Source organism: Callospermophilus lateralis, chromosome 7, assembly GCF_048772815.1.
Source record: "Callospermophilus lateralis isolate mCalLat2 chromosome 7, mCalLat2.hap1, whole genome shotgun sequence".
NCBI lineage: Eukaryota > Metazoa > Chordata > Mammalia > Rodentia > Sciuridae > Callospermophilus > Callospermophilus lateralis.
The window spans coordinates 105,085,332-105,111,088 of record NC_135311.1 but is presented as its reverse complement, the minus strand read 5'-3'; the positions used below and the strand labels follow the sequence as shown (position 1 = coordinate 105,111,088).

Here is a 25,757-nt window from a genome sequence, read left to right as displayed (position 1 = left end):
GTTCTAGAACACAAGCTGCAAGAGTTAGTGGAACTTGGAGGCTTCCACAAAGATTTCAAAGAAAAGCATGGGAGGCCAGGTTCAGTGTAGAAAGGTGGGAGACCCTGGGGGCTGCCCTTGTAGGATGATGTGTGAAGGTGAAACAGAAGCTGGAAGGAAGACCCCAAGAATTAAGACATGCCAGTAACATGGACTGTCTGTGGAGAGAAGCTGCTATCTGCAGAGAAAGCCAGGCTAAAAGAGAGTCCAAATGCACTACTATTCACAAGGCCAAAGGGACAGGGCTGCCCAAAGCCAAGTGTCCTAGATGCTGTGTGAGAAGTTACTGGTGGGGTTATATGATCTGTTTTCCTGGCCAGGTTTTGGTCTTTCTTTGGCCCTATCCCTTCCTTTCTGTGCCCCTATGCCTGCCTCCTTTTTGTAATGGAAATGTTTACTCTGTCCACTGTCTATTGATTGAATAAAGGTAACTTGCTTTCTGGATTTTTACAATGGCTCATAATCAAGTTTCTCTTGAGGCTCAGAGGAGACTTCAGACTTGGACAATGCTAAAATAATTAAGACTACTAATTACTAATACTTTCTTTGAAGATAAAACTAAATGCATTTTGCACTATAAGATGGACACATTTGGGGGGCCAAGGTTGGAATGCTATGACTTGGATATGAGGTATCACCCAAAAGCTCCTGTTAATGCAGGAATATTTAGAGGAAAATGTTTGAATTATGAGAGCTGTAACCTAACCAGTTCATCTTACTTTGAATAGACTGAGTCACTGGTAACCGTAGGTAGGTGGGGCATGACTGGAGGAGTGGAGGAGGTGGATCACTGGGGGTACATCTTTCCTGCGTCTCCTTCTCCCACCCCACCCCCGTCCTTCTGGCACCCCCACTCTCTTCTCTCACTGCTTTTTCGTTGCCATGAGGGTAAAAGCTTACCTCTGCAGTGCCCTTCTGCCATGAGGCTTCCACGAAGATTTCAAAGGAAAGCATGACACTTATACACCTTAGTGGCAAATTATTTAAATTCTATCAACACACATGTGCTTAAATGTAGTGTGTGTGTGTGTGTATGTGTGTGTGTGTGTGAGAGAGAGAGAGAGAGAGAGAGAGAGAATGTGTGTGTGTACACCTCACCTTGGGCCCAGAGTAATGGAGTTAGCCATCTCATGTCCAAAACTGTGAGCCCCAAATAAACTTTTCCCTCCTTTAAGTTGATCTTGTCAGGTATTTTGGTCACAGCAACCCAAAAGCTAAACTAACCAAAGCACAAAGCATACCTAAAGGCTAGGGGGAGGAAAAAAAGCATTTTCAAAAGACAAGCTAGCTTCACAAATAGAATGACATGGGATCTGCTCTTAGAACTAACTAAATCTCAGTTCATATGATTAATATGTTAAAGGTTCTAGAAGAAAAAATTCACAACAGAGAAGACTAGATGGGTAATTACAACAGAGAAACTATGCTGAAAGAAAAGACACATTAAAGTAGATGAAGAACATCTTTCAGCAGATTCATTAGAATTGAGAAAATCAAGGAAAAATCGGTGAACTTGAAATTAGGTCTACAGAAATTACTTACTCAAGCTGAAACATAGGGGAAAATAGATGAGGGAAGAAATTTACAGCATCCAATAGTTATAGGAGAAAATCAAATTATTTAATATATACATAGTCAGAATCTTAGAAGAGACAAAGAAAAATACAGGAAAAAAAAAAACTACCACGATTTTTCAAAACCAACTGGTGGTTACATATTATATTCAGATTCATACTTCTGAAAAGCAAACATAATGAGAAATCTTGTAGGAAGACAGAGGGAAGAAAAGACATGCCATTCAGAGGAAAAATTTTAAAATTACAATAAATTTCTCTCAAAAAATCATGTTAGAAATGAAGAATGTAATAATTTGAAAGTGCTAGAAGGATAAAACTATCAATCATAATAGCCAGTCAAGGTGACACATGGCTGTAATTCCAGATCCCAGAGAGGCTGAGACTAGAAGATTGCAAGTTCAAGGCCAGCTTCAGCAACTTAGTGGGACCCTAAGCAATTTAGTGAAACCCTGTCTCGAAAAGTAAAAAGTGGGGCTGGGGCTATAGTTCAGTAGCAAAGCACTTGCCTGGAGTATGTCAAAGTGCTTGCCTACTATATGTAAGGCGCCAGGTTTGATCCTCAGCATCCGATAAAAATAAACAAATAAAATAAAGGCATGCTATCCATCTACAAAACAAAAAAAAAAAAATAGAAAAGGTATGGGATATAGCTCGGTGGTAAAGCGCCGCTGGATTAAATCCCCCATACACCAAATACAGATATGGATGAATCAGTATAAGCTTATCAAAAAACCCTTTCTAAAACAAACAAAAAAAAACCCTTCTTATACATCTTAGTGGCAAATTATTTAAATTCTATCAACACACATTTTGCTTAAATGTAGTGTGTGTGTGTGTGAGTGGGGGGGGGTGTGCAGGGTGTTGTAACAGTTCAAGGAACAAGATAGAAAACACTAAGTATTAAAGACTACTGGCACAATAAGGAACACAAAATCTCAGAGACATGTCTACCTAATGAGAAAAGAGGCTGTGCTATAGTTTGGATCTGGAACATCTCCAAAAGGCCCATGTATTATAAAGGCTTGGTCCCCAGCTTAGCATTATTGGGGAGGTGGTGAAACCTTAAAAGGTGGGGTCTAGTGGGAAATCTTCAGGTCACTTGGGGCATGCCCTTTTTAAGGGGACAATGAAGCCCCACCCCTTCATCTTTCTTTCTCTTTGGTATACTGATCAAGAAGTGAGCAGATGTACTTCCCCCATGCACTTCTGCCATGAGATGTTGTCTCACCACAGGCCCAAAGCAATGGGGCCAACTAATCATGGACTAAAACCTTCCTCCAAAACTGTGAACCAAAGTAAATCTTTTTTCTTTGTAAGTCGATTGCCTCTAGTATTTGTCATAGTGATGGAAAGTTTACTAACAAAGGTTATCCGGGAACAAAAGGGTTAAGACTTCATGTGAGCCTTAAAAGAAGTACAAACTTTGGATGGTCAATAAGAAATAGGGGGGAAAAGTCCAAAAGAGAACCATAAAAGCCAAAATCTGGAGGCAGGAATACACATTGTCTTATTTCAGATTATAGACTAATTTCATTAGATTACAAAGTCATACATAATTCATCATTCACAATAAAGAAACAGGGTTAAATGGCAGGCTTTCAATGTTAAGCTAAGGAGGAAACTCAGTAACACAGATATTCAAAAAACTCAAGCTAGGGATATAGTTCAGTGGTAGAGCACTGAATGTGTAAGGCCCTGAATTCAATCTCCAGTATCACATACATTAAAAAATAATAATAAACTGGGCTTGCTAGTGCAAGTCTGTTAATCCCAGCAGCTCGGGAGTCTGAGGCAGGAGGATCTCGGGTTCAAAGCCAGCCTCAGCAATTTAGGGAGGCCCTAAGCAACTCGTGAGATCCTGTCTCTAAATGAAATATTAAAAAGAGATGGAGATGTGGCTCAGTGGTTAAGTTCTCCTGGGTTCACTCCCCGGTACGAAAAAATAAACAAATAAAGAAGCCTACAATTTAGTTCCTTGTAACTAAAGTATATATAGACAAATAGTTCACTTATAGTATCTAAGTATCTAAAGAACTAAGGGGCTATTTACTATTATTTACCATGTAGAGAAAATGTAAGCCTTTCTTTTTTTTTTCACATGCTTTCTTTTGCAGGGAGAGTACCCAGGATTGGACTCAGGGGCACTCAACCACTTAGCCACATCCCCAGCCCTATTTTGCATTTTTATTTAGAGATAGGGTCTCACTGAGTTGCTTAATGCCTTGCTTTTGCTGAGGCTGGCCTTGAACTCTCCATCCTCCTGCCTCAGACTCCCAAGCCACTGGAATTACAGGTGTATGCCACCATGCCCAGCTTAAACCTTTCTTTTTTTAATAAAATATAGTAAGTATGTGTTTAAGAAAAATTGAGTAGATGCTCAATTGTACATCTAAATTAAAAAAAAAAAAAAAAAACTAAAACATCAAATTAAATACAAACCAAATAAAATCCCGAAATAGTTAAATGATGAAAAATGAGAACCTGGGAAGCTATCAGTAGGAAATATATAAACCTTATATGAATATTATTGTGTATCTTGTATATTAACATTTTACTTAACTACAGAACTGTGAGTAAAATTTTTAACAAATTATATTACCACTAAATAGCGTTGTTTTTTTTTTTAATCTGGCAGCAAAAATATAAAGAATTATGAACAGGAATTTAAACTGCCATATTTTATTTTATTTTATTTTATTTTCCAAGCATACTTGACTTATGCCAGTTGATCCCTGAAACCAGCAAGAACTACCAAGTCATCACATTTACAGGTGTGCTAAATGACTGACTTTGCTACATCGATATTTTTTAAACCATTTCCCATGATGGAAATAAACTAGTTAAATATCATGGGGCAACTTGTTTAAAATAAACCCACTTTTAAAATCAAGCTAACTTATAGGTCAGCAAAATTTAAAAACAAGTATCAGGTGCATCTGATTGATTAGAACAAGTTTAAAAACAAATTATTTTTTAAACTTTTCTTTTCTTTTTAATAATCAACTAAATAGCATATCTACTTCTTTCAGAACCAAGATAAAATCTTTAGTTTCCCAACAGTGAACTGAAACCCTACTATTTCATTTAAGTAGTTTAGCTATATTCTAAAACAGTTTAAATTTAAATAAGTAGTACTAGAATTAAAAACAAAAGTAAATACAATTGTCCCTTGATATCTTTAGTTAATTAGTACCTTACACCCACCTCAAGGATACCAAAATGGGCAAATCCTCAAGTACCTTATACACAAGGACACAGTATTTGCATATAACCAATGCACATTCTCCCATGTGTTTTAATAATCTCTAGATTACTTAAAATATCCAATACATACTATGTAAAAGAATATGTAAATAGATGTTACACTGCAATGTTTAAGAAATATGACTAGAAAAAAAGCATCTAAACATTCAGCACAGAAGCAATTTTTCCCCCAAATATCACCCAAGGTTCAATGGATACACAGATGCATAATCCATGGGCATGAAAGGCTCACAATATTTGCCACATGTTTCCAAATTGCACTTAACTCTGTACCACATCATTTCCTGCTAGGTGATTAACACACCACATTTTTATTAGGTCTTAAAACCTCTGAACATGCATTTAACAAAGGTTTTATAAAAGGTTGGGGGGCTGGGGTTGTGGCTCAGTGGTAGAGCGCTTGCCTAGCACGTGTGAGGAACTGGGTTCGATTCTCAGCACCACATATAAATAAATAATAAAGGTCCACTGACAACTAAAAAAAAATTTTTTTTTAAAGGAGAGAGATGTTTAATTCATGTAATAAGATAATTATAAAACTAGATTACATTTAAAAGGAGAGTGGTACAAAATTCAATGTTAAAATAAAGAGAAAGTCAAGTTGCAGTCAAGAGAAAAATTATAGACCTCAGTTTCAATTTGATAACGTGACCCAATGAGTTTAATACATATTGGGTATTACATATTACATACTTAATACATATTGGGTATAAACATGAGAATTTCATGTTTATAACAACTTGGGGTTTCCTCTGAAAAGTATAAAATGATTCTTTCATATCCACTAAATAATACTTTAAATAGCAGTAATCTTTTATTATACTGGAGGTTGCTCCTAAGAAGCAGAATTAAGGAAAACTTTCAAATAGGTTAGGTTCTATAATAAGCTTTCCTTATGATAGAATGATATAAGCAAAAATAAAAAGGAAAAGAAATTTTAATGCGATGCTTGGAAAAAACTGCAAAAGAATATTTGTGAAAAATACTTTCTCAAAAATGCCACAATCTAAACTTTTGTTAGAAAGATACTGAAACCAACCCTATCCTATCCTATTTTTCAGTTCTGTGGCTGGGTTAACCCACATCACCTTTCTCTCAAACTTGTTTGCGAGATAAAGAAAAGTGAAATCAGTAAGAGTCAAAAGTCTTAACAGCAAATAGTTTCAAATATCCAAATGATGGAGAAAGAACAGACCTAAAACTAAGCTTGCTAATAACAAAATCAATCAAACAAGCATTTATTAAGCAACTACCAAAGACAAAATTAGTAAGAAACACAATGCCTTTCATCTGTAATCTTAAGACTCAATTTGAGAACAAAACAAATATGCTTAAGAGGACAGACATGGTGGCCCACACCTGTAATCCCAATGGCTCAGGAGGCTAAAACAGGAGGATCTGGATTCAAAGCCAGCCTCAACAATGACAAGGCACTTAGAAACTCAGTGAGACTCTGTCTCTAAATAAAATTCAAAATAGGGCTCAGTGGTCAAGTGCCCCTGAGTTCAATCCCTGGTATTAAAAAAAAAAAATACTTAGTATAAAGCAACATCATGTGACTATAGCAAAACCCCTTTCACCTAACAATATGAAATTAGTTGTGAGTGGTAGGTGGAATAAAATAGTTCACACTGGATAGAAAAAAATTTACAATGTTTTAAATAATCTTCAACTGTTATTTTAAAGCTATGAAAATTCCTTATGGACTGCATGACCTGGGTTCAACAATCTCTTAACAGCTACTTGAGCATGGCTATCTTAGTTAACTTTGCTGGGCCTCTTATTTATAAAAATAAACTAATATTTATCACCTCCCCATCTTTTAGAACTGCTGTGAAAATTAAAGGAAATAATCAGTTGACATGATGTTTAGCAAAAGTAGGCCTCAAGTAAAGGAGAAACAGTAGAAGGTAGGATGTCTGCCAGGTTAAAACCTGAGAAACTGAATAATTCTGTAATAATGGGATATGGTTCCTTAGGGCCATAAGAAAGGGGTGAGGGAAACAAAGAAGGCTGCAACAAAGGAAGAAAAATTGATATGATAAAATATTCTTTCACAGCAACTTTTCTTTGTCATAACCAGCATCTGTGCAAATATAAGCCAGTGTCTGAAGGCCATTGATGAAGGGCAGTGTTCAATGCTTGGCTGCTTTCTGATGAGGACAGAGACTTATTATTTCACTGGTTAGGCTATTCATTCATAAAACTGCAGGTGTTCTTAACATTGTATAAAACAGGAAAGCAGTGCACATTTGAGGACTGCGATAGCCACATCCTGAACAGGGTAGTGGAAGAAAGTATTCTATGGAATTTTAGGATAATCATTAAGATATGTTTAATGAAAAGTAAAAATTGGTAGAATGAAAATGTCTCAAGGCACATCAATGAATTTTGATGTGGAACAGGTTATATGCATGATACTTTTCCTTGGTTTTAGCTCTCAGGTATATATGAATTTACTATAAGATTCTATAAGTATAAAATTATCTTTGAGGACTAGAAATTCAGTAACAATTCAAAATGCACATGCTAATTTGTTTCATTTTTATCTTAGATCGGGACAAGTACTTAAAGATAAATCACTCTAATGTTTTTAACCCCCAGTGCTATTTGATAATATTTTCCAAAATCAAGTAACTCAAAAATAACTGGAGAAAACTTTACCATTCAATTATTCAACAATGTCTGGGAAAATTCTCCTTTTCAAGACTCTAGATAGACTGGCTTGAGAAAATATTCACAGTCAATATGAAATGAAAACAGGACAAATAAGAAAATTTATAAAGCAAGACAATTAAAAAGTACAGCAAAGCTTTACTGTTAATAAAAGTGAATATATGCACAGGAAAGTCAACTAGGAGGTGCATTTTGAAAGAAAGCCAAAGTTAAAAGTTCTGAAAGATAGTCTGAGGCTTTTGCTTGGCCCAATGTGATACAAGATCAAAACCTTCAAAACACAGATCAATAGGAAAGAGATAAGAAAGAACTATTCCCCCAAATGACAATTCCCACATCAAAGAGTTATCCCAGCCTACAATTGTCTTTTTCTATATCATTTATCTATCCCATTATTATCATGCAAGAATGACTTGATGAACTTTTTAACCTCCCCAATAATTTTCATCAGTCTCCTCAAAAACACTTGCAAAATATATAAACTAAACCAAGTGATGCACACGCTAATGTTAAAGGAGTCTGAAGACAGAAGCTAGGGGATATCATTCCAAATAAATCGCTGCCCCTTTCCTCTATCCCCTACAAAAAAAATCATGAGGCTGTCACCTAATATCATGCTCTGTTGGAATACAGTACAGTGGTTAAAAGCACGGATTTGCAACTAGGATATACAAATGATTTTAAATTTTCCCAAGAGCCAAAAAAACATAAGGAAGCAATGATTTGATGTACACATTTGGCAGAAATTTAAATTAGTGAAACCATCCTGGAAGTCCATTTGGCTTTAAGTATCCAAGATTCTAAAAATATGCATAAGTTGACCTAGAAATTCAATTATGAATTGAATTTATACAGTTCCTTCTAGGAAAATGAAGATTAAATATACAATATGTACATATAAGAATATTCTCTAAAAAAATGTTCACAATAACAAACTATTACAAAAATCTTAAAATGTTCGATAGCATAAGAATGGTTGGTAATTATGCTACAACCAAAACATGAAATACTATGCAAATTTTTTAATGAGAAACAGTCATATTTAGACAGAAAAATATTCATGAAGTACTGTTAAGTAAAAATGTAGATTATAAAATAATCTCATTTGCATATCAAAAATGTGAAACAAGTATCTGAGTAATGAGATTAAATACAATTTCAGATTAAGTATCTCTTATTTGAAATGCTTACAACCAGAAATATTTTCAGATTTCAAATCTTTGAAAACTTGCATAAACTTTATACTTGAATATCCCCACATCAAAAATCTGAAGTCTGCCAGACCCAGTGGTGCATGCCTGTAATTCCAAAAGCTCCAGAGCCTGAGGCAGGAGGATCATGAGTTCCAAGTCAGTCTCAGCAATGGTGAGGTGCAAAGCAACTCAGTGAGATCCTGTCTCTAAATAAAATACAAAATAGGACTGGGGATGTGGCTCAGTGGTCGAGTGCTCTGAGTTCAATCCTCAGTACCAAAAAAAAGAAAGAAAAGAAAAGAAAAATCTGAAGTACAAAATGCTCCAAAATTCAAAACTTTTTATATTGTTTTACTCCAAAAGATTTGGGAGGATTTCAGATATAGGGATTTTGGATTAGGAATGTTCAGCCTGTGATATTTTCTTCTCTATAAATTTTTTGTATCTTCTCACTTCATTACAATGAGCATTATTATTTTTACAATCTGAAAATAATTTTTACATTCAGTAAAAAAGTAATAATGGTAGATCCACACTAAGCATATAGATAATAACTACAAACTCTGTAAGTCCATGTAATATACAAATACATATGTACTTATATATCTGTAAATATACATCTCAAGTTTTGATTTTTTGAAAATCAGTACTTCTTCAAAATTGTAGTTTCAACTTTCTTCAGCCCTTCAAAGGCATAAGGGGACATTTGTGTCATCCTAAAGTAACCAGTACTGACTGCTCCAATTCAATTCATTTTTAGTTTGTGCTGCAATTGGTGGTGTGATATACCTTCCCTTTTGAGTTCTGCCTGCCTCCAGAAAAAAAGACTAAACTAAACCATCTCTATGATAAACTGCCTGGGGTTCATAAGGAAACCACGCAGAAAGCCTCTTCTTTCATAATTTAGAGTGGAGTAATTATTAGTGAGACCCCAAGAAGTAAAGGGAAAACATCAAATAGAGTTACTTAGACATTCAGGCAAGTCTGACTTTTCATTCCTTCCAGAAATCTCCACTAAAACACTACATGGGAATATGAAACAAAATATACAATATGATAACAACTTTAAAAAAATCACAATTATCTAAGAATTCAAACTAATTTAGTAATTTAATACTGAACTAAAAATGACTACATAGTAAAAATACGATAATTAGATTCTACTTATTCAGATAAGTCATGGAGTATGGTATGCTGAACCATATACAAAGAATGGTAAAGACACGCAAAAATTCATAAAATTTGAATACAGGTCAGAAAATTTAAAAAGTACTTACCACTAAGTCCCAATTATTTTGTTCAAGCAATGTAATAGCTTCATCAATGTTTTCAATGCCAGTACATGCCTAAAAATCAAGAAAATAAGCATTTTAGATATAATTTTAGAAATAGGGAAGTTAATTAGATTTAAAAAGCAAATGGCATACATAATATGTAATTGAAGCTCAAGAAAATATATAAAGCCAAGAAACTAAATGGGTAATACTTCTGAACACTGTATGCATACAGTTTGAAAATTGTAGATTGCAAAGTAAATTTAGATCATACTAAAATAAAGGAAAATTAAGATAATATCATATGCTTAAATATTGAGATTTGGAGCTCAGTAGAATCTCTAGATCTCTAATTGCTAGAAACAATTTTATGTAAATAACTGAACTCAAGCCAAAACACAATTAATATAAAACTTAACTCAAAACAAGTAACAGACCTAAACTATAACCTAAATCTATAAAACTTCTAAGACCTGTGCTGTCGGATTCAGCAGCCATCAGACACTTGTGACTTCTGAGTCCTTAAAAACTAGCTCAACTAAGTTAAGACGTGCTGTAAGTACAAAATATACACAGGTAGGATTTAGTATATAAATCCTAAATGTACCAAGTGCAGTAGTGCATGCTAGTAATCTCAGCAATTTGTGAAGCTGAGGCAAGAGGATCCTAAGTTCAAGACAGCCTCCGCAACTGAGATAGGCTCTAACTGTTAACATTAAAATTAATTCGAAGTACAACTTCTCTTTAATTTGTATCACATTTAGACCAAAATGAAAAAAAAAAATGTTTTGTTTAAGTCAGGGGCCATCCGTAGTTACCCTTCACAGTGTTCTTTATTTCTTTGTATAACTTCAAGTTTCTAAGTAGTGCCCTTTCATTTCCTCCACTAGATTCCTTTTAGCATTTCTAATAGGGTAGATCTAATACTAGTCACAACCTCTCTAACCTTTAGTATCTGGGAATGTCAATTTCTCTTTCAATTTTTACAGACAGTGCTTTACTTCATGTTTTGTTGGGTTTTGTTTTGTTTTGTTTTCTCCAGCAAACTAAATATGTCATCTCCTTGTCTTTTGGACTATACAGTTTTTGATGAGAAATTGACTATGAAATCTTATTAGTGATCATTTTTATAGCCACATGTCAATTCATGAGAAATGGCTTGGTAAATGATATTGTCATTGTGTAAACATTACAGTGTATACAGATCTAGAGATGGTATAGGCCAGACACTTGATGTAATCAAATGATACGACAATGTACCAGGGAATACTGTTTTGTAGTAAACTTTTCTTTTGACCAGTAGAAGGTATACATGCTGGTGATAAAAAGGATCTCATAGTGGATGCATAAACTAGTAATACTAGTCATTTATTATCATTATCAAGTATTATGTCCTGTACACAAATTGTGTCATACTTTTATACGACTGACAACATAGTAGGTTTGTTGACACCAACATCACACAAATGCTGTGATGTTACTAGGCAACAGGCATTTTTCAGCTCTGTTGTAATCTCATGGTACCACCATTGTATGTGCATTCTCTTGTTTACCAGAGTAAACATGGTACACAACTATATAAAAATCACTACTTGCTGTTATCAAGATACTTTCTGGGAACTGGAAATGTACTTCAGTGGCAAAGATGTGCTTGGTGTGTGTGTGAGACCCCAGATTTGATCCCCAGAACTACCAAAAAAAAAAGAATAAGAAAAAATTTCTTTTTGGCTCTTGATAGTTTGATTGTAATGTGTCTTGATATAGATATCTTTGTGTTTATCTTTCTTGAAACCTATTGAACTTCACAAAGATGTAGAGTCTTAGCTTTTATCATATTTGGGAAGTTTTTGACTATTATTTATTCTTTTGTAAAAAGATTGTTTGTTTGTTTGTGGCACTGAGGATTGAACCCAGAGATGCTTTACCACTGAGCTATCTCCCCAGCCCTTTGTCTTTTTTTATTTTAAGACAAGATCTTGGGACTGGGGTTGTGGCTCAAGCGGTAGCTCGCTCGCCTGGCATGCATGCGGCCCGGGTTCGATCCTCAGCACCACATACAAACAAAGATGTTGTGTCCGCCGAAAACTAAAAAAAAATAAAATATTAAAATTCTCTCTCTCAAAAAAAAAAAAAAAAGCAGGATCATATATCAGTTGCTTAGGGCCTCAATGTTGCTGAGGCCAGCCTAGAACTTGTAATCCTACTACCTCAACCTCCCAAGCCTCTGGTATTAGAGGCATACACCAATGCTGCTGGTCAGCCATTATTTATTCTTTAAATATTCTTTCTGCCCCCTTCTCTCTTTCCTCTGCATTATATTCTCATTATATTCCCACTGAATATATATTGTTATGCTTTTCTTGGCTAGTTATGTGCAGTACCATACTGCTGTGATACTGGGCAACAGCAGTGAGACACAGCCCTCAATCACACCATCACAAGGGTGAACAACTGATACTCAAAAATGCACTATGTTAAGGAGCTATGATAATTCAACAAGGTAATTGTATTAAATGCATTTTCAACTTATAATACTTTCAATTATGAAAGGTTTAATGGTATATTAACACATCATCACTTCAAGAGCATCTGTATGTACATAAATAAATACAAAAGTCAGTATTATTGTACTTTTGGTTTTTAAGTCCTTTTTTCTTTTGATATGACTTAACAGAAAAATACATAAACAAATATAAATCTGTAATAGTGACCATATAATGTACAAAGATGTAAGTGCTGACAAGAACATGAAGTGGAAATGATGGGTTTTAGAGGAGCAGAGGTTCTGTATACTACTGGATCTAAATTGATGCTAATTCAAAATACATTCATAATTAAAGAGATTTGTAATCTCAAGAGTGACCTATAATAACTTTTTAAATAGATCAAAAATGAAGTGAAGTAAAAAAAATATGAGTTATAAACACAAAAGAAAGCAATAATAAAAGAATTAAGGAAGAAAAGATGTTGACACATTTGTCCATGACACATTTTCAGAACAGCAAATGACAGAAATGCTTCCATAAGTAATTGTTGTAAGTATAAACGAATTAAACTCTTCAAATAAAAGGTGAAGATGAATAGAATGAATAAAAAGACATAATCCAACTATATACTGCTTAAAAGAGATGTGCTTCAGATCAAAGAGAGAAATAAGCTGAAAGAAAAAGGATGAAAAATGCTATTCCATGAAATTAGCTATCTAAAGAGAGCTTAGTGGCTATACTAATATAGATGAAACAGACTCTGTGTCAAAATAATTCAAACAAGAGGGGGAAAAAGCATATTATATACTGGTAAAAAGGACAATGCATTAAGAAGATGTAAATGTGATAAACATATACATATCTAGTAGCAGAGCCCCCAAAATATATGAAGTAAAGAGCTGAAAGAACTGAAAAGAGAAATAGTTCTACAGGTGGGCACTTCAACATGACACTCTCAATAATGGACTGAAAAAGAAGATCATTAAGAAAATAGGAGAGGGCTGGGGATGTGGCTCAAGTGGTAGCGCGCTCGCCTGGCATGCGTGCGGCCCGGGTTCGATTCTCAGCACCACGTACAAAGATGTTGTGTCTGCCGATAACTAAAAAATAAATATTAAAAAATTCTCTCTCTCCCTCTCTCTCTCTCTCTCTCTCACTCTCTCTTAAAAAAAAAAAAAAAGAAAAAGAAAATAGGAGACTTGAAAAACACTATAAGCAACTAGACATTAACAGACATATACAGAAAACTCAACTCCAAAAACAAAAGGAATAAATATTTTCCATAAGTACACATGGAACATTCTCCGGGATAAAGGTTAGTTAGAACACAAATCAAATCTCAAGAAATCTTAAAAGACAAATCAAAAAGACTCAAATTATTAAAATGAGAATAAGAATATGAATAATGACCTTATAGAAATAAAAATATGAAAAAGAATACCATGAACAAGTACATATCAACAAATTAGAAAACCTAGATAAAATTTAAAAATTCTTAGAAACTATCAAAACTGCAGAAGAAAAAGGAAATTTGAAACTATCTACAAATAAAGGGACAACATCAGTAATCAAGACTTCCAACAAAGAAAAAACCAGGAATACATGGCCTTGTTTGTGGTGGTTCAACATATAATAATGATTATTATATTAATAGAATAAAAGGAGAAAAAAGACCATAATAGCTAAAAGCACACCGAAAAACATTATGCGATAAAAAATAAAGGCTTTCATTATAAAAATGTTAAACTACAAAGAAATTTCCTTAGCATGAAAGACATTTATAAAAAAAACATAACTAACACTATACTCAAATTAAGAAAAATTAAATCCTTTGCCTTAAGATCAGGAATAAAATAAGGGTGGGTCCTTTTGCCACTTCTATTGTTTTGTTTTGTTTTTGTGGTGCTGGGGATGAAACCCAAGGCCATGTGCATGTGAGGCAAGCACTCTACCAACTGAGCTATATCCCCTCCAGCCCCTTTTGCCACTTCTATGCAACAGAATAACGAAACTTCCTGGAAAAGCAAGAAAGGCAAGAAAAAGAACACACTGAAGCTGAAATAGAATAAGCAAAACTATATAAAAATTCTTATGTACAGAAAATCTTTAAAAATTCTCACACATAAACACACACACACACAAAAAAAAAAAAAAAAAAACCCAAAAAAACAGTGCCAATAAATTCAGTGAAACTACAGGATAAAAGATAAACACAAGAAACTCATTTCTAAATATATTACCATAAACAATCCAAAAAATATTTTTTAAAATTCCTTATGATACAATCCAGAAGAATAAAAACCTAAGAATAAATTTAACCAACAAGTAAGAGACTTATACATTGAAAATTACAAAACATAACTATAAGAAATTTTAAAAGCTCGAAACAAGTGAAAAGACATCCTGTGTTCATAGAGTAAAAGATATTTAGAGATATTAAGATATTACAATATTAAGAACATTACCAAAAATGATCTTCAGATTCAATGCTACTTTTATTAAAGTCAAACAGCCTTTTCTGAATACATATAAAAGCTGATCCTCAAATTAAAACAGAACACAAGGAGTCCAGAGTACTGAAAACAATCAAAAAAAAAAAGAACAGGGGCTGGGGTTGTAGCTCAGTGGCAGAGCACTTGCCTTGCACATGTGAGGAACTAGGTTCAATCCTTAGCACCACATAAAAATAAGCAAACAAAATAATAAAGATAAAAAAGAAAACTAAAAAAAAACAGAAGACTTGCACTTTCTAGTTTTAAAATTCAGTATTGTGATCCCAAAATATCAGAAGAGACTGGTTGGTTCCAAGACCTCTGGCAGACATCAAACTCTGTGAATACTTAAATTGTTTATATAAAATGGTGTAGCATGTGCATATCAAATATACACTTTCTTCTATATAGTTTAAATCACCACTAAATTACATAAAATACCTAATACAAAGTAATGCTATATAAATAGTTGGTACACTGTTTAAAGAATAATGACCAGAAGGGAGAAAAAAAAAAAAAGTCTGCACATATTCAGTACAGATGCAATTTCCCCCAAATTTTTATTTTTCAAATTGCTGGCACATGAAATATGACTTATTTTTACATGTTGACTTTGTACTTTTGATAATCTGTTCAAAAATTTGTTAGTTTAAGTAGTTTTTCTATGGATTCCTAATATTTTCACTGCAGAGAACTGTCATATGCAAATAAAGATTAAGTCTAGATTTCCTCATGATTTCAGCTTTGACCTCATGTATTTTATTTGGGAAGATGTCACTTAATTTCCAAATGTTTAGGAATTTTTCCAAATACCCTTTTGCAACTAATTTCTAATTCCATTTTGGTCACAGAACATTATCTATAGGATTTCAGTCCTTGGAAATTTATCAAGACTTCCTTTCATAGACGAATCAATGTTCTGTATTGTTAAATGTTTCAAATGCATGTGAATATGTATTCTGCCTGTTGTCATGTAGAGCTGTCTTTAAATCTAGCAGTTGATAATCTGTTCAAATCTTCTATATCTTTAGTGATTGTTCCATTACTTACAGGAGACTGTACATATCTCCATTTATAATTATGGATTTATCTATTTCTGTATACAATTTTGCTTGATATATTGAGTGTACACAAATCAAGAACCGATTCTCTTACTTTACAGTATGTTCATTTTAGCTTTGGCAATATTTCTTGTACTGAAGTTTACTTTAATACTAATACAGGCATGGCATATCTTCTTCGTTTATTTTGGATGGGGGTCTTGCTATGTTGGCTCTGCTGGCCTTGAACTTGTGAATTTCCTGCCTGAGCCTAATGTATAGCTAGAATTATAGGCCTGCACCACCACACTCAGATACATATAAAAGCTGATCCTCAAACTAAAACAGAACACAAGGAGTTCCAGAGTACTGAAAACAATTTAAAAAAAAAGAAAGAAAAAGAACAGGGGCTGGGGTTGTAGTTCAGTGGCAGAGCACTTGCATATATTACTCATGATTTTTAGATGTATCTGTATCTATTCAGGGTGTTTCTTTCAGTCAGTCTATAGCCAGGCATTCCTTTTATCCCAACAGATATCTTCCTTTTGAATACAGTATTTAAACCACCCTTAATTAACATAGTAATTAATACAGTTCACCTTAAGTCTGTCATTCCTACTTTTTTCTAACTATCCCATTTTCTGGTATCTTTTAGAAATTATTTCTTATTTTGCTTGTCTATAGTTATAATATATGGCACAGTGTTCGGGTATTTTTATAAATCTGGAAAATTCTTCACTTTTATTTAATTATTATCTCTTCCACAGATTGTTTCTCCCCATTACAGAACTCCAAAATAGGTACATCTCATTTTAGCCCCCAAATCACTTTTAAATTTTCCATATATATTTAAACAGTAACTACTCTATCTGCTATCTCATTATCTTTAATCTATGTAATCTTCTATTTTACCCATCTACTGAGTTTTTTCTTTCAGGAATTTAATTAGATTCCTTTTGAAATCCAATCTTCAATTCTTCACTATTTTCTTATATATATATATATATATTATCTTATATATATATATATTTTAAACATACACATTTTAAAGTCTCTCTGAGACTGTTTTCAGTTCTCAATATTTTAGGTCTAGAGGTTATATACAGGGTTGTGTTTTTATTTTTCTTTGCGGGGAGGGATTTCTGGGAATCAAATCCAAGGCTACTACTGAGCTATACTCTCAGTCTCTAGATCTAAACTTTTGACATCTGCTATGATTGAGGCTTTTCTGTGGGATGTAATATCTGACACTGAGCTCATCTTCAGTAGGAGTTATTTTCATGTCTTAGATTGTAGTACTGTCCTTAAAAAGTGTTCCTTTTAGGTCTTTTGGACCTATACAGATGAGTAAGAAAACTGGGTCAAATAGTGGTTCCATTCAAGTTTTCTGAAGAAATCTCCATAAAGTTTTTCAGAATGGTTGCAACAATATGCAGTCCCTCCAGCAATATATGAGTGTACCCTTTTCCACACATCCTCACCAACATTTAATGTAACTTGTATTCTTGATAATTGCCATTCTGACTGGAGTGAGATGGAATCCCAGGGTAGTTTTAATTTGCATTTCTAATTGCTAAAGATGTTGAGCATTTTTTCGTATATTTGTTGACCATTCATATTTCTTCTGTGAAGTGCCTGTTTGGTTCCTTTGCCCTTTTATTGACTGGGTTATTTGGAGTTTTTTTGCGTTTGTTTGTTTGTTTTTTGGTCTTTGGGGGGGGGGATTTTTTTTTTTTTTTTTTTTCTTTTTAGTTATTTCTATATCCTAGAGATTAATGCTCTATCTAAGGTGCAGGTGGCAAAAATTTTCTCCCATTCTGTATGCTTCACCTTCACATGCTTGATTGTTTCCTTTGCTGTGAAGAAGCTTTTTAGGTTGATATCATCCTATTAAATTTTTATTTTATTTCTTATACTTAAGGAGTCTTGTTGAAGAAGTCAGTTGATAAGCCAACATGATGAAGAGCTGGGCCTACATTTTCTTCTAGCAGACACAGGGTCTTTGGTTTAGTACCTGGGTTCTTGGTCCACTTTGAATTTCAGTTTTGTGCAGAGTAAGAGATACAGGTTAAATTTCATTCTACTACATGATTTCATGGAGACTATCATGCTAAGTGAAATAAGCCAATCCCAGAAAATCAAAGGTAGAATGTTCTCTCTGATATGTGGATGCTAACACATAATCAGAGTGGGGGAGAGAAGAATAGAAGTTCACTCGATTAGACAAAGGGGAATGAAGGGAAGGGGGATGGGAATAGGAAAGACAATAGAATAAATGAATCAGACATAACTTTCCTATGTTCATGTATAAATACATGACCAATGAAACTCCACATCAAGTACAACCACAAGAATGGGATCCTATATAAGTAACCATGTGTGCATAATATGTCAAAATACACTTTACTGCCATGTATAAAAAATAATCAAAACAATTTTTTTTAAAAAAACAGTGTTTTCTTTCATTTGCTTTTTGGACTTTAGGGATTTCATTGGTTCTAAACCAAATTTTATTAGTAAGAACTCAGTCTTAACGTTCTAAAGCTCTTTCTTTTTTTTTTTTTTTTTTTTTTTGAGAATAATAATGCCTTTACCCCATGACCCAAGATGAATGGTCACCTGGGAATACTTCTTTACTACTTTCCTGAATCTTATTCTTCATCTCCAAGCATGAAACCAGTCCTCAGCTAGGGGAATGAAGGGAAGGGAAGGGGAAATGGAAATAGGAAAGACAGTAGAATGAATAGGACATAACTTTCCTATGTTCATGTATGAATACATGACCAGTCAAACTCTACATCACGTATAACTGCAAGAATGGGATCCTAATTAGAATAAGTTATACTCCATGAATGTATATGTCAAAATACACTCTACTGTTATGTATATCTAAAAGAAAAAAAAATTTAAATCCAACGCAAGTCTACAAAGCAAAGGATCAGACCACAGATTCCTCACAAACAAGCAACCTCTCATTATTTGAGACACATTTACAGAAATACCAAAACCTGATATTAACAATTGTGATTCCTTTTTAGAACTGTCTTAAAGTTAGATTTTTCTCTCCATTCACTTTCAAACATACCAAAAAGGGAAATTTGTTTATGATATCATAGGCATATAAATAAGTGTACATAATTATGTAGGCCAATAAAAAGCATTTTTAATATAAGCTAGAATCTTTCCTAAACTTGCTTATTAAGAGACACTGTTCTGTGTCTACCATCAGTTTGTAATTTTTCTAGCCTCCTAGCAAATCGTTTCTACAAAACTTCTATAATTAGTGTATCCAAAGGAAAAAAAATCTAGAATTAGGCACTGTGGTTCACTCCTAGAATCCCAAGCTATTTCAAAGGCTATGACACAAGACTCATAAATTTGAGGTCAATCTAGGCAACAGCAAGACCCTATCCTAAAAAAAAAAAAGAAAAAAATCTAAGAAATTTACTTAGCATTTAATCACATTCCACTTTGAGATATGACAGAGAAAAGGTTAAAATATGATTAGATTTTAAACCTTTAAGGTTTGAAGTCCCCCATATGTTGAACTATTCCAAAATGCTCTAAAAGCTAAGAGTTTTTGAACATCAGACATTCAAAAGTTTTGAATTTTTTAACATTTTATGTTTCAGATTTTTGGATTATGTATGCTTAATCAGTAAGGTTTATGCAAGTATTTAAATATTCAAAAAAAATTTTTTAAAAGCTCAAAACCCAAATCACTTCTGTTCCCAAGCATTTCGTGTAACTGATATTCAACCTGTACATGAAACATAATTCTTTCTTTATTCTTCTGAGTTATTGTCTCGAATAATTATTCTGCATTTAACTGCATCCTGACTTATAAATTATTTACCTCATTATGTTGTTTAACTCTTACTTATCTCTCTCTGATCCTTCCTAGATAACTAAAAAAGCAAGAGAAAGTACAAGGTGCTATACTTTTATCCCCTCTATTACACTACCAGAGCAATGTTTAATCATCCTAGACTCCTCCTTATCTCTCATTTCTTAGATTCAAAAAGTTATCAATATATTCTTCTACCTTTTTCATATCTTCTTTTTCACTACTGTAGAAAGAAGCACATTTCTCTCAGATTTCTCTCTATCCTAATACCTGTCTCCAATGAATTCTCACTCTCTTGGAACTCGATTAATTACCACAAGAACAGGTTTTATAAAGCAAGTCCACCCTTCATGCTTGCTCAGCATGAAGTGGGCATGCCCACTAGCCCATTGGCTTTCCACCACGAGTTAAAGCGGCATGAGTCCCTCAACAGACACCACCATCCAATCCTTGACGTCCCAGCCTCCAGAGCCATGAACCAATATTTATAAACTTCCAGTCTTAGGAAATTATAGCAACAGAAAATGGACCAAGATACCATCCATGGTTTATATCTAGAAGCAAAAGACAGAGACATAAATAGGCAAATCAGAGAAGATTAACAAGAGAAAAGTGTTTGCAGACGACATGATCTTATATATAGAAAACCCCAAAATTCTACCAAAAAAAACTAGAATTAATAAATTCAACAAAGTTCAAAACAAAGAAATCCACAAACAAAATTCAGTAGAATTGCAATATACCAAAGGCTAATTTTCTGAACTAGAAATCAAAAAGGCAATCCATTTAATTTCGCTACAAAAAAATTACTAGAAATAAATCTAAACTAAGAAGTAAAAGATCTCGTCAATGAAAATTTTGAAACATTGATAAAATAAATTGAAAAGGACACAAAAAAATAGACATCCTGTTATGTTCACAGACTGGAAGAAATAGTATTGTTAAAATGTCCATTCTACCCAATGCAGTCCACAGATTCAACAAAATCCCTATCAAAATACCAATGACATTCCTCACAGAAAGGGGGGGGGGGGGGACTCAAATAGCCAAAGCCAAAAAGAACAAAGCAAGAAGGAATTACACAAAATGACTTCAAAATACACTATAAAGCTGTAATCAAAACAGCAGAGTATTGGCATAAAACACACAGACCACTAGAATAGAAGAGAGAGCCTCTAAATAAGTCAACATACCAACAATCAATTGATTTCAACAAAATTACTAAGAACACAAACTGAAGAAAGGACAGTCTTTTAAAATTAAAAAAAAAAAAAATACTCAGAAAATTGTATATCCACACACACAGAAGAAAGAAACTAGACTACTGTCCCTAACCAGTTACAAAAATTAACTCAAAAGGATTAGAAACTTAAGTGTAAGACTTGAGAATATGAAATTTCTAAAAGAAAACATTGAGGAAATATTTCAGGACACTAGAATGGGCAAGGATTTTTTTGGAAAAGACCCCAAAGTAGACAAATGGGATTAGATTGCAATAAAAAGTTGGAAGAAATTATTTTTTTTTAAGAGAGAGAGAGAGAGAAAGAAACAGAGAATTTTTTTAATATTTATTTTTTAGTTTTCAGTGGACACAACATCTTTATTTTATTTTTATGTGGTGCTGAGGATGGAACCCAGCGCCCCACGCATGCCAGTCGAGCACGTTACCACTTGAGCCACATCCCCAGCCCAAGAAAGGATTTTTAATAATTTCACCATGGAGAAATAATAAATGTTTGAGGAGATAATGTTTAACCTGCTTTAAACAGTAAACATGTATAGAAAAAAAATCACATTTGTATCAATTAATTTTTTTAATTTTAAGGAAAGTGAAGAGAAATCAACCAATCCCAGGTTTTAATTTTTAATCAGACAAGTCCCAGACGACAATGAAAAAAAGTTTTTACCACATACATCATGTGATAAGTTGTCCTAAATATATAATCTTAAGAGAATCAAGAAAAAAAAAGGAGGAGGAAAGAAAGAATAGTGGAAGATGATGTTTATACTTGGGTAAACAGGTAAAAAAAAAAATCCCAACTATTAAAAATACACATATTCTCATCAATAAGGTGTTCAAAGGTTCTGTTTCCAGGTAAGATGGAGTAGTTTGCAGAACACCAGCTCTCTCACTAAGAACAAACAAAAATTTGGGGAAGAAATACTGCAATAATCTATCAGAAAGTTGTAAACAGCTTTTTCACAGGTCACAACAGGGTGGCTTAAGATTTTAAAAAGAGGAAAACCTAAAAGAACTAAGCTGATTTCTGCAAAGGACATTTTCAATTCTGAGAAAGTATCTGAAAAAACAACTTTTGCATACATAGAGATAACAAATATGAACTGAGATATTAGCTGAGATTTGGCAATTTGGGGGCCTCAAACATAATGTCAACTTTCTGCAAAGTAACATTTACTAAGGTCTAGGTATCAATAGGTCAAAAAGCTAAAAAGCTCTGTAAAAAGCCTCTGAAAAAACAGAACATATTTTCTAGCAATCTTATGAAATAAAAATTACACTTCACATACCAGCCAGGATTAAACCTTAGACAACATACCAGGATCTAAGGTGAAGTAAAAAAGTAAGTCACAGACTAGGAGAAAAATACTCATAATACTTGTATCTTAGTAACCTCAAAAGCATCAGCTAAAAAAAAAGAAACCAGACACAAAAGATTACATACTCTATTACCACTCATATGAAATTCATGTACAGTGATAGAAATCAAAAAAGTGGTTTCCAAGGAGGCATGGAGATTGAATGAAATAAAGCATGAAGGAAATTTTTTGGAACAATGGAAACATTCTATACCCTTATTAGAATAAAAATTAGAGGAACAGGTGCGATTATTAAAATTCATCAAATTGTGCATTTCTAATGAATAGGAATTTCACAGAAACTAAAATATTTTTAATTATAGTTCTCTCTGCTATCCGATTGCCACATTCTAAGCTGCTTTCCTTTGCCATACCCTTCCGCCAGAATGTTCTACCTCACTTTGAGCCCACAGCTATGGAATGATCCATCTATAGACTGAGACCTGAAACCATAGTGATCTTCGACGGACATATGTTCTACAAATGTCACCTTCTGCTGTCTTTTCACATTATTGGTAATTTTGTCACACAGAATCTTTAATACAGTGATGTTGATCAATATTTTTCCTCTCTTGGCTAAGAGATTCCTGCTCCAAAGTCATATAGATACTTGCTTCCCCACCCCCCTTAAAATTTTTTTAATTAAAAAGCAAAATAAATAAGTGGACTTAACTCATTAAAAAAAAAAAAAAAAACAGGCAGGAGACTGGGGTTGTGGCTCAGTGGTAAAGCACTTGCCTAACATGTGTGATGCACTGGGTTCCATTCTCAGCACTACACACAAATAAATAAATAAAATATAGGTCCATCAACAACTTAAAAAAAAAAAAACAGGCAGAATGATAGACTATAAAAGTGGCAGGGATTTGATTCCCTTGATGATTGATTCTCTTTTATATTCTTTACCAAAATATTTTTACATGCCCAGAGCAGTTGTTTGCCACTGCCCAGAAACTCTCAACAAAAACATTAACATAAATAATGCAAAAGTAAAATAAAGAAAATTTCAGATAAACAAAAACAGAGAATTTCTCACCAACATATCTAAATACAAGAAGACATAGTAAAAATTTTCTCACAAAAGGGAAATGATAACAGAGGAAAACAATAATCTACCAAAAACAGTGCAAGAAATGGCAAATAAGTTTTTCTTTGTTTCCTTTAGTCTTTAAGACAAAACTTCAAAGTAAAAATAACAGCAAATAATTATGTTTACAATATAAAAATAAACTACAAGACAAGAATTAAACTATGCCTGGGAGGGGGTAAATAAAGGTATACTCTTAAAATAAAATTCTTAAGATTATACATACTGTAGTATAATTCAAGATAAACTGTGATAAGTAAACTGTGTATACTGTAAGCTCTAGAACAAGAGAAGAAAAAAGAAGCGTAAAAGGTACAGCAAATGGGATCAGCTGTTCTTAGACTGTACTAAAATAAGCTGAAACTATATTTCTAGAAACTCCTTGCAAGAGGTTTCCAGTCAAGAATTGCCACTATTTGGAGGCCAGGATTGTAGCTCAGCGATAGAGCGCTCGCCTAGCACATGTAAGGCCCTAGGTTCGATCCTCAGCACCACATAAAAATAAATAAATAAGTAATGTATTTTAAAAAAGAAAAGAAAAGAATGGCCACTATAAAATATTGTGCAAAATTTGGAAGGGTGAAAAGGAATAGGCTAGATACAATGCCAAGTACTACTGCAGCTCATATTCACTGTCACTGATCTGCTGGCTCACTTCACTGACAAGGGAGATGGGCACAGAATCCTCCAAATCCAGGGTAATTTTCCTCATAAATGTAAATGCAAATATTCTTAACAAAATATTGACAAACCAAATCAATTAAAATATAAATAAAAATCATGATTAATATGGGTTTCTCTCTGCAATGCAAAGTTGGTTTAACATTCAGAAATCAATGTAACTCACCATATTAACAAACAAAGGACAAAATCTGATCATCTCATTAGAAAATGAAAAAGTATTTGACAATATTTGACACAAAAATTCATGATAGAACTCTGCTAAAACTAAGAAAGCAACTTCCTCAACTTGTTAAAAATCCTATAGCTAACACCATACCTAAATACTGAAAGTCTTAAATATTTTTTCTCCCCTAAGACTGGGAATAAGGCAAGGATGTCTGCTGTCTTCACTTCTCTTCAACACTGTACTAGCAAATTCAACAAAGAAAGAAAAAAGCAGCTTCTCACTCTGAAGATAGCCCATGCTCTCTCTTCCCCTTTGAGTGCATAATCCTTGCTTTCTTACTTAAAACTTTGCTTGTGGAAAAAAATTTTTTACAAAGTTATCAAGACTAGAAGGAAGCTATTTTTTATCACAAATAATTGTATATTTTTAAAAATCCTCAGAATTCTTTAAAGAAAACCTTCTAGAAATAATGAGTAAATTTATAAGACCACAGCCTATTTAACAAATACAAGACAAAAACCTGCTGTGTTCTCAAAAACAAAAAGAAATTACCACATGACTCAGCAATTTCACTTCTGGGTATATACTGAAAAAAATTAAAAGCAGAGATTTAAACAAATTTTTAGACATCCAAATTTGTAGCAACATTATTTGACAATAGCCAAAAGAGAGAAACAACCCAAATGTCCATGGACAGATAAATGGATAAACAAAATGCAGTATATACATACAAAAAAAATATTATTGAGCCTTAAAAAGTAAGTGGGAATCTGACACACGTAATAACATGGATGTACCTTTAAAATGTTATAGAAAGTCAAATAAGGAAAATTCAAAAAGACAAATATTGTATGATCCCAAGATACCCAAAGTAACCAACTCCTAGAGTTGAAAGGGAAAAGAAAAGTCAATGTTTCATCATTATGGAATTTCAGCTTGAGAAGATGAAAGAGTTCTGGAGATGGATGGTGATGGTGGAGTACACAATATGAAAATGCTTAATACAACTGAACTGTACACTTAAAGTGGTCAAAATGACAACTCTTTTTTTTAAAGAACTTAACCTTTGTCAGCACAGTTCCCAGGGGATTCCCAGAGGATCAGGAGGCTAAGATAGGAGGATCACAGGTTCAAAGTCAGCTTCAACAATGGTGAGGCACTAAGCAATTCAGTGAGACCCTATCTCTAAATAAAATACAAAATAGGTACAAAATAGGGCTGGGGATGTGGTGCCATTGAGTTCAATCCCCAGTACCCAAAAAAAGAATTTAAACTTTATTTTTTTTAATATTTACTTTTTTTAGTTGTAGTTGGACACAATACCTTTCTTTTTA

The 25,757-nt window shown here is 33.5% G+C and overlaps 1 protein-coding gene across 1 annotated transcript in view; it reads right to left on the bottom strand.

The window, feature by feature from the left end:
- Faf1 (Fas associated factor 1) overlaps positions 1-25,757 on the bottom strand; it is a 396,527-nt gene that overhangs the window by 315,995 nt on the left and 54,775 nt on the right. Inside the window, exon 2 of the mRNA XM_076860444.2 lies at positions 10,027-10,095. Within this exon, the coding sequence (XP_076716559.1) occupies positions 10,027-10,095 (69 nt within the window). The remainder of the gene's footprint in view (positions 1-10,026; positions 10,096-25,757) is intronic.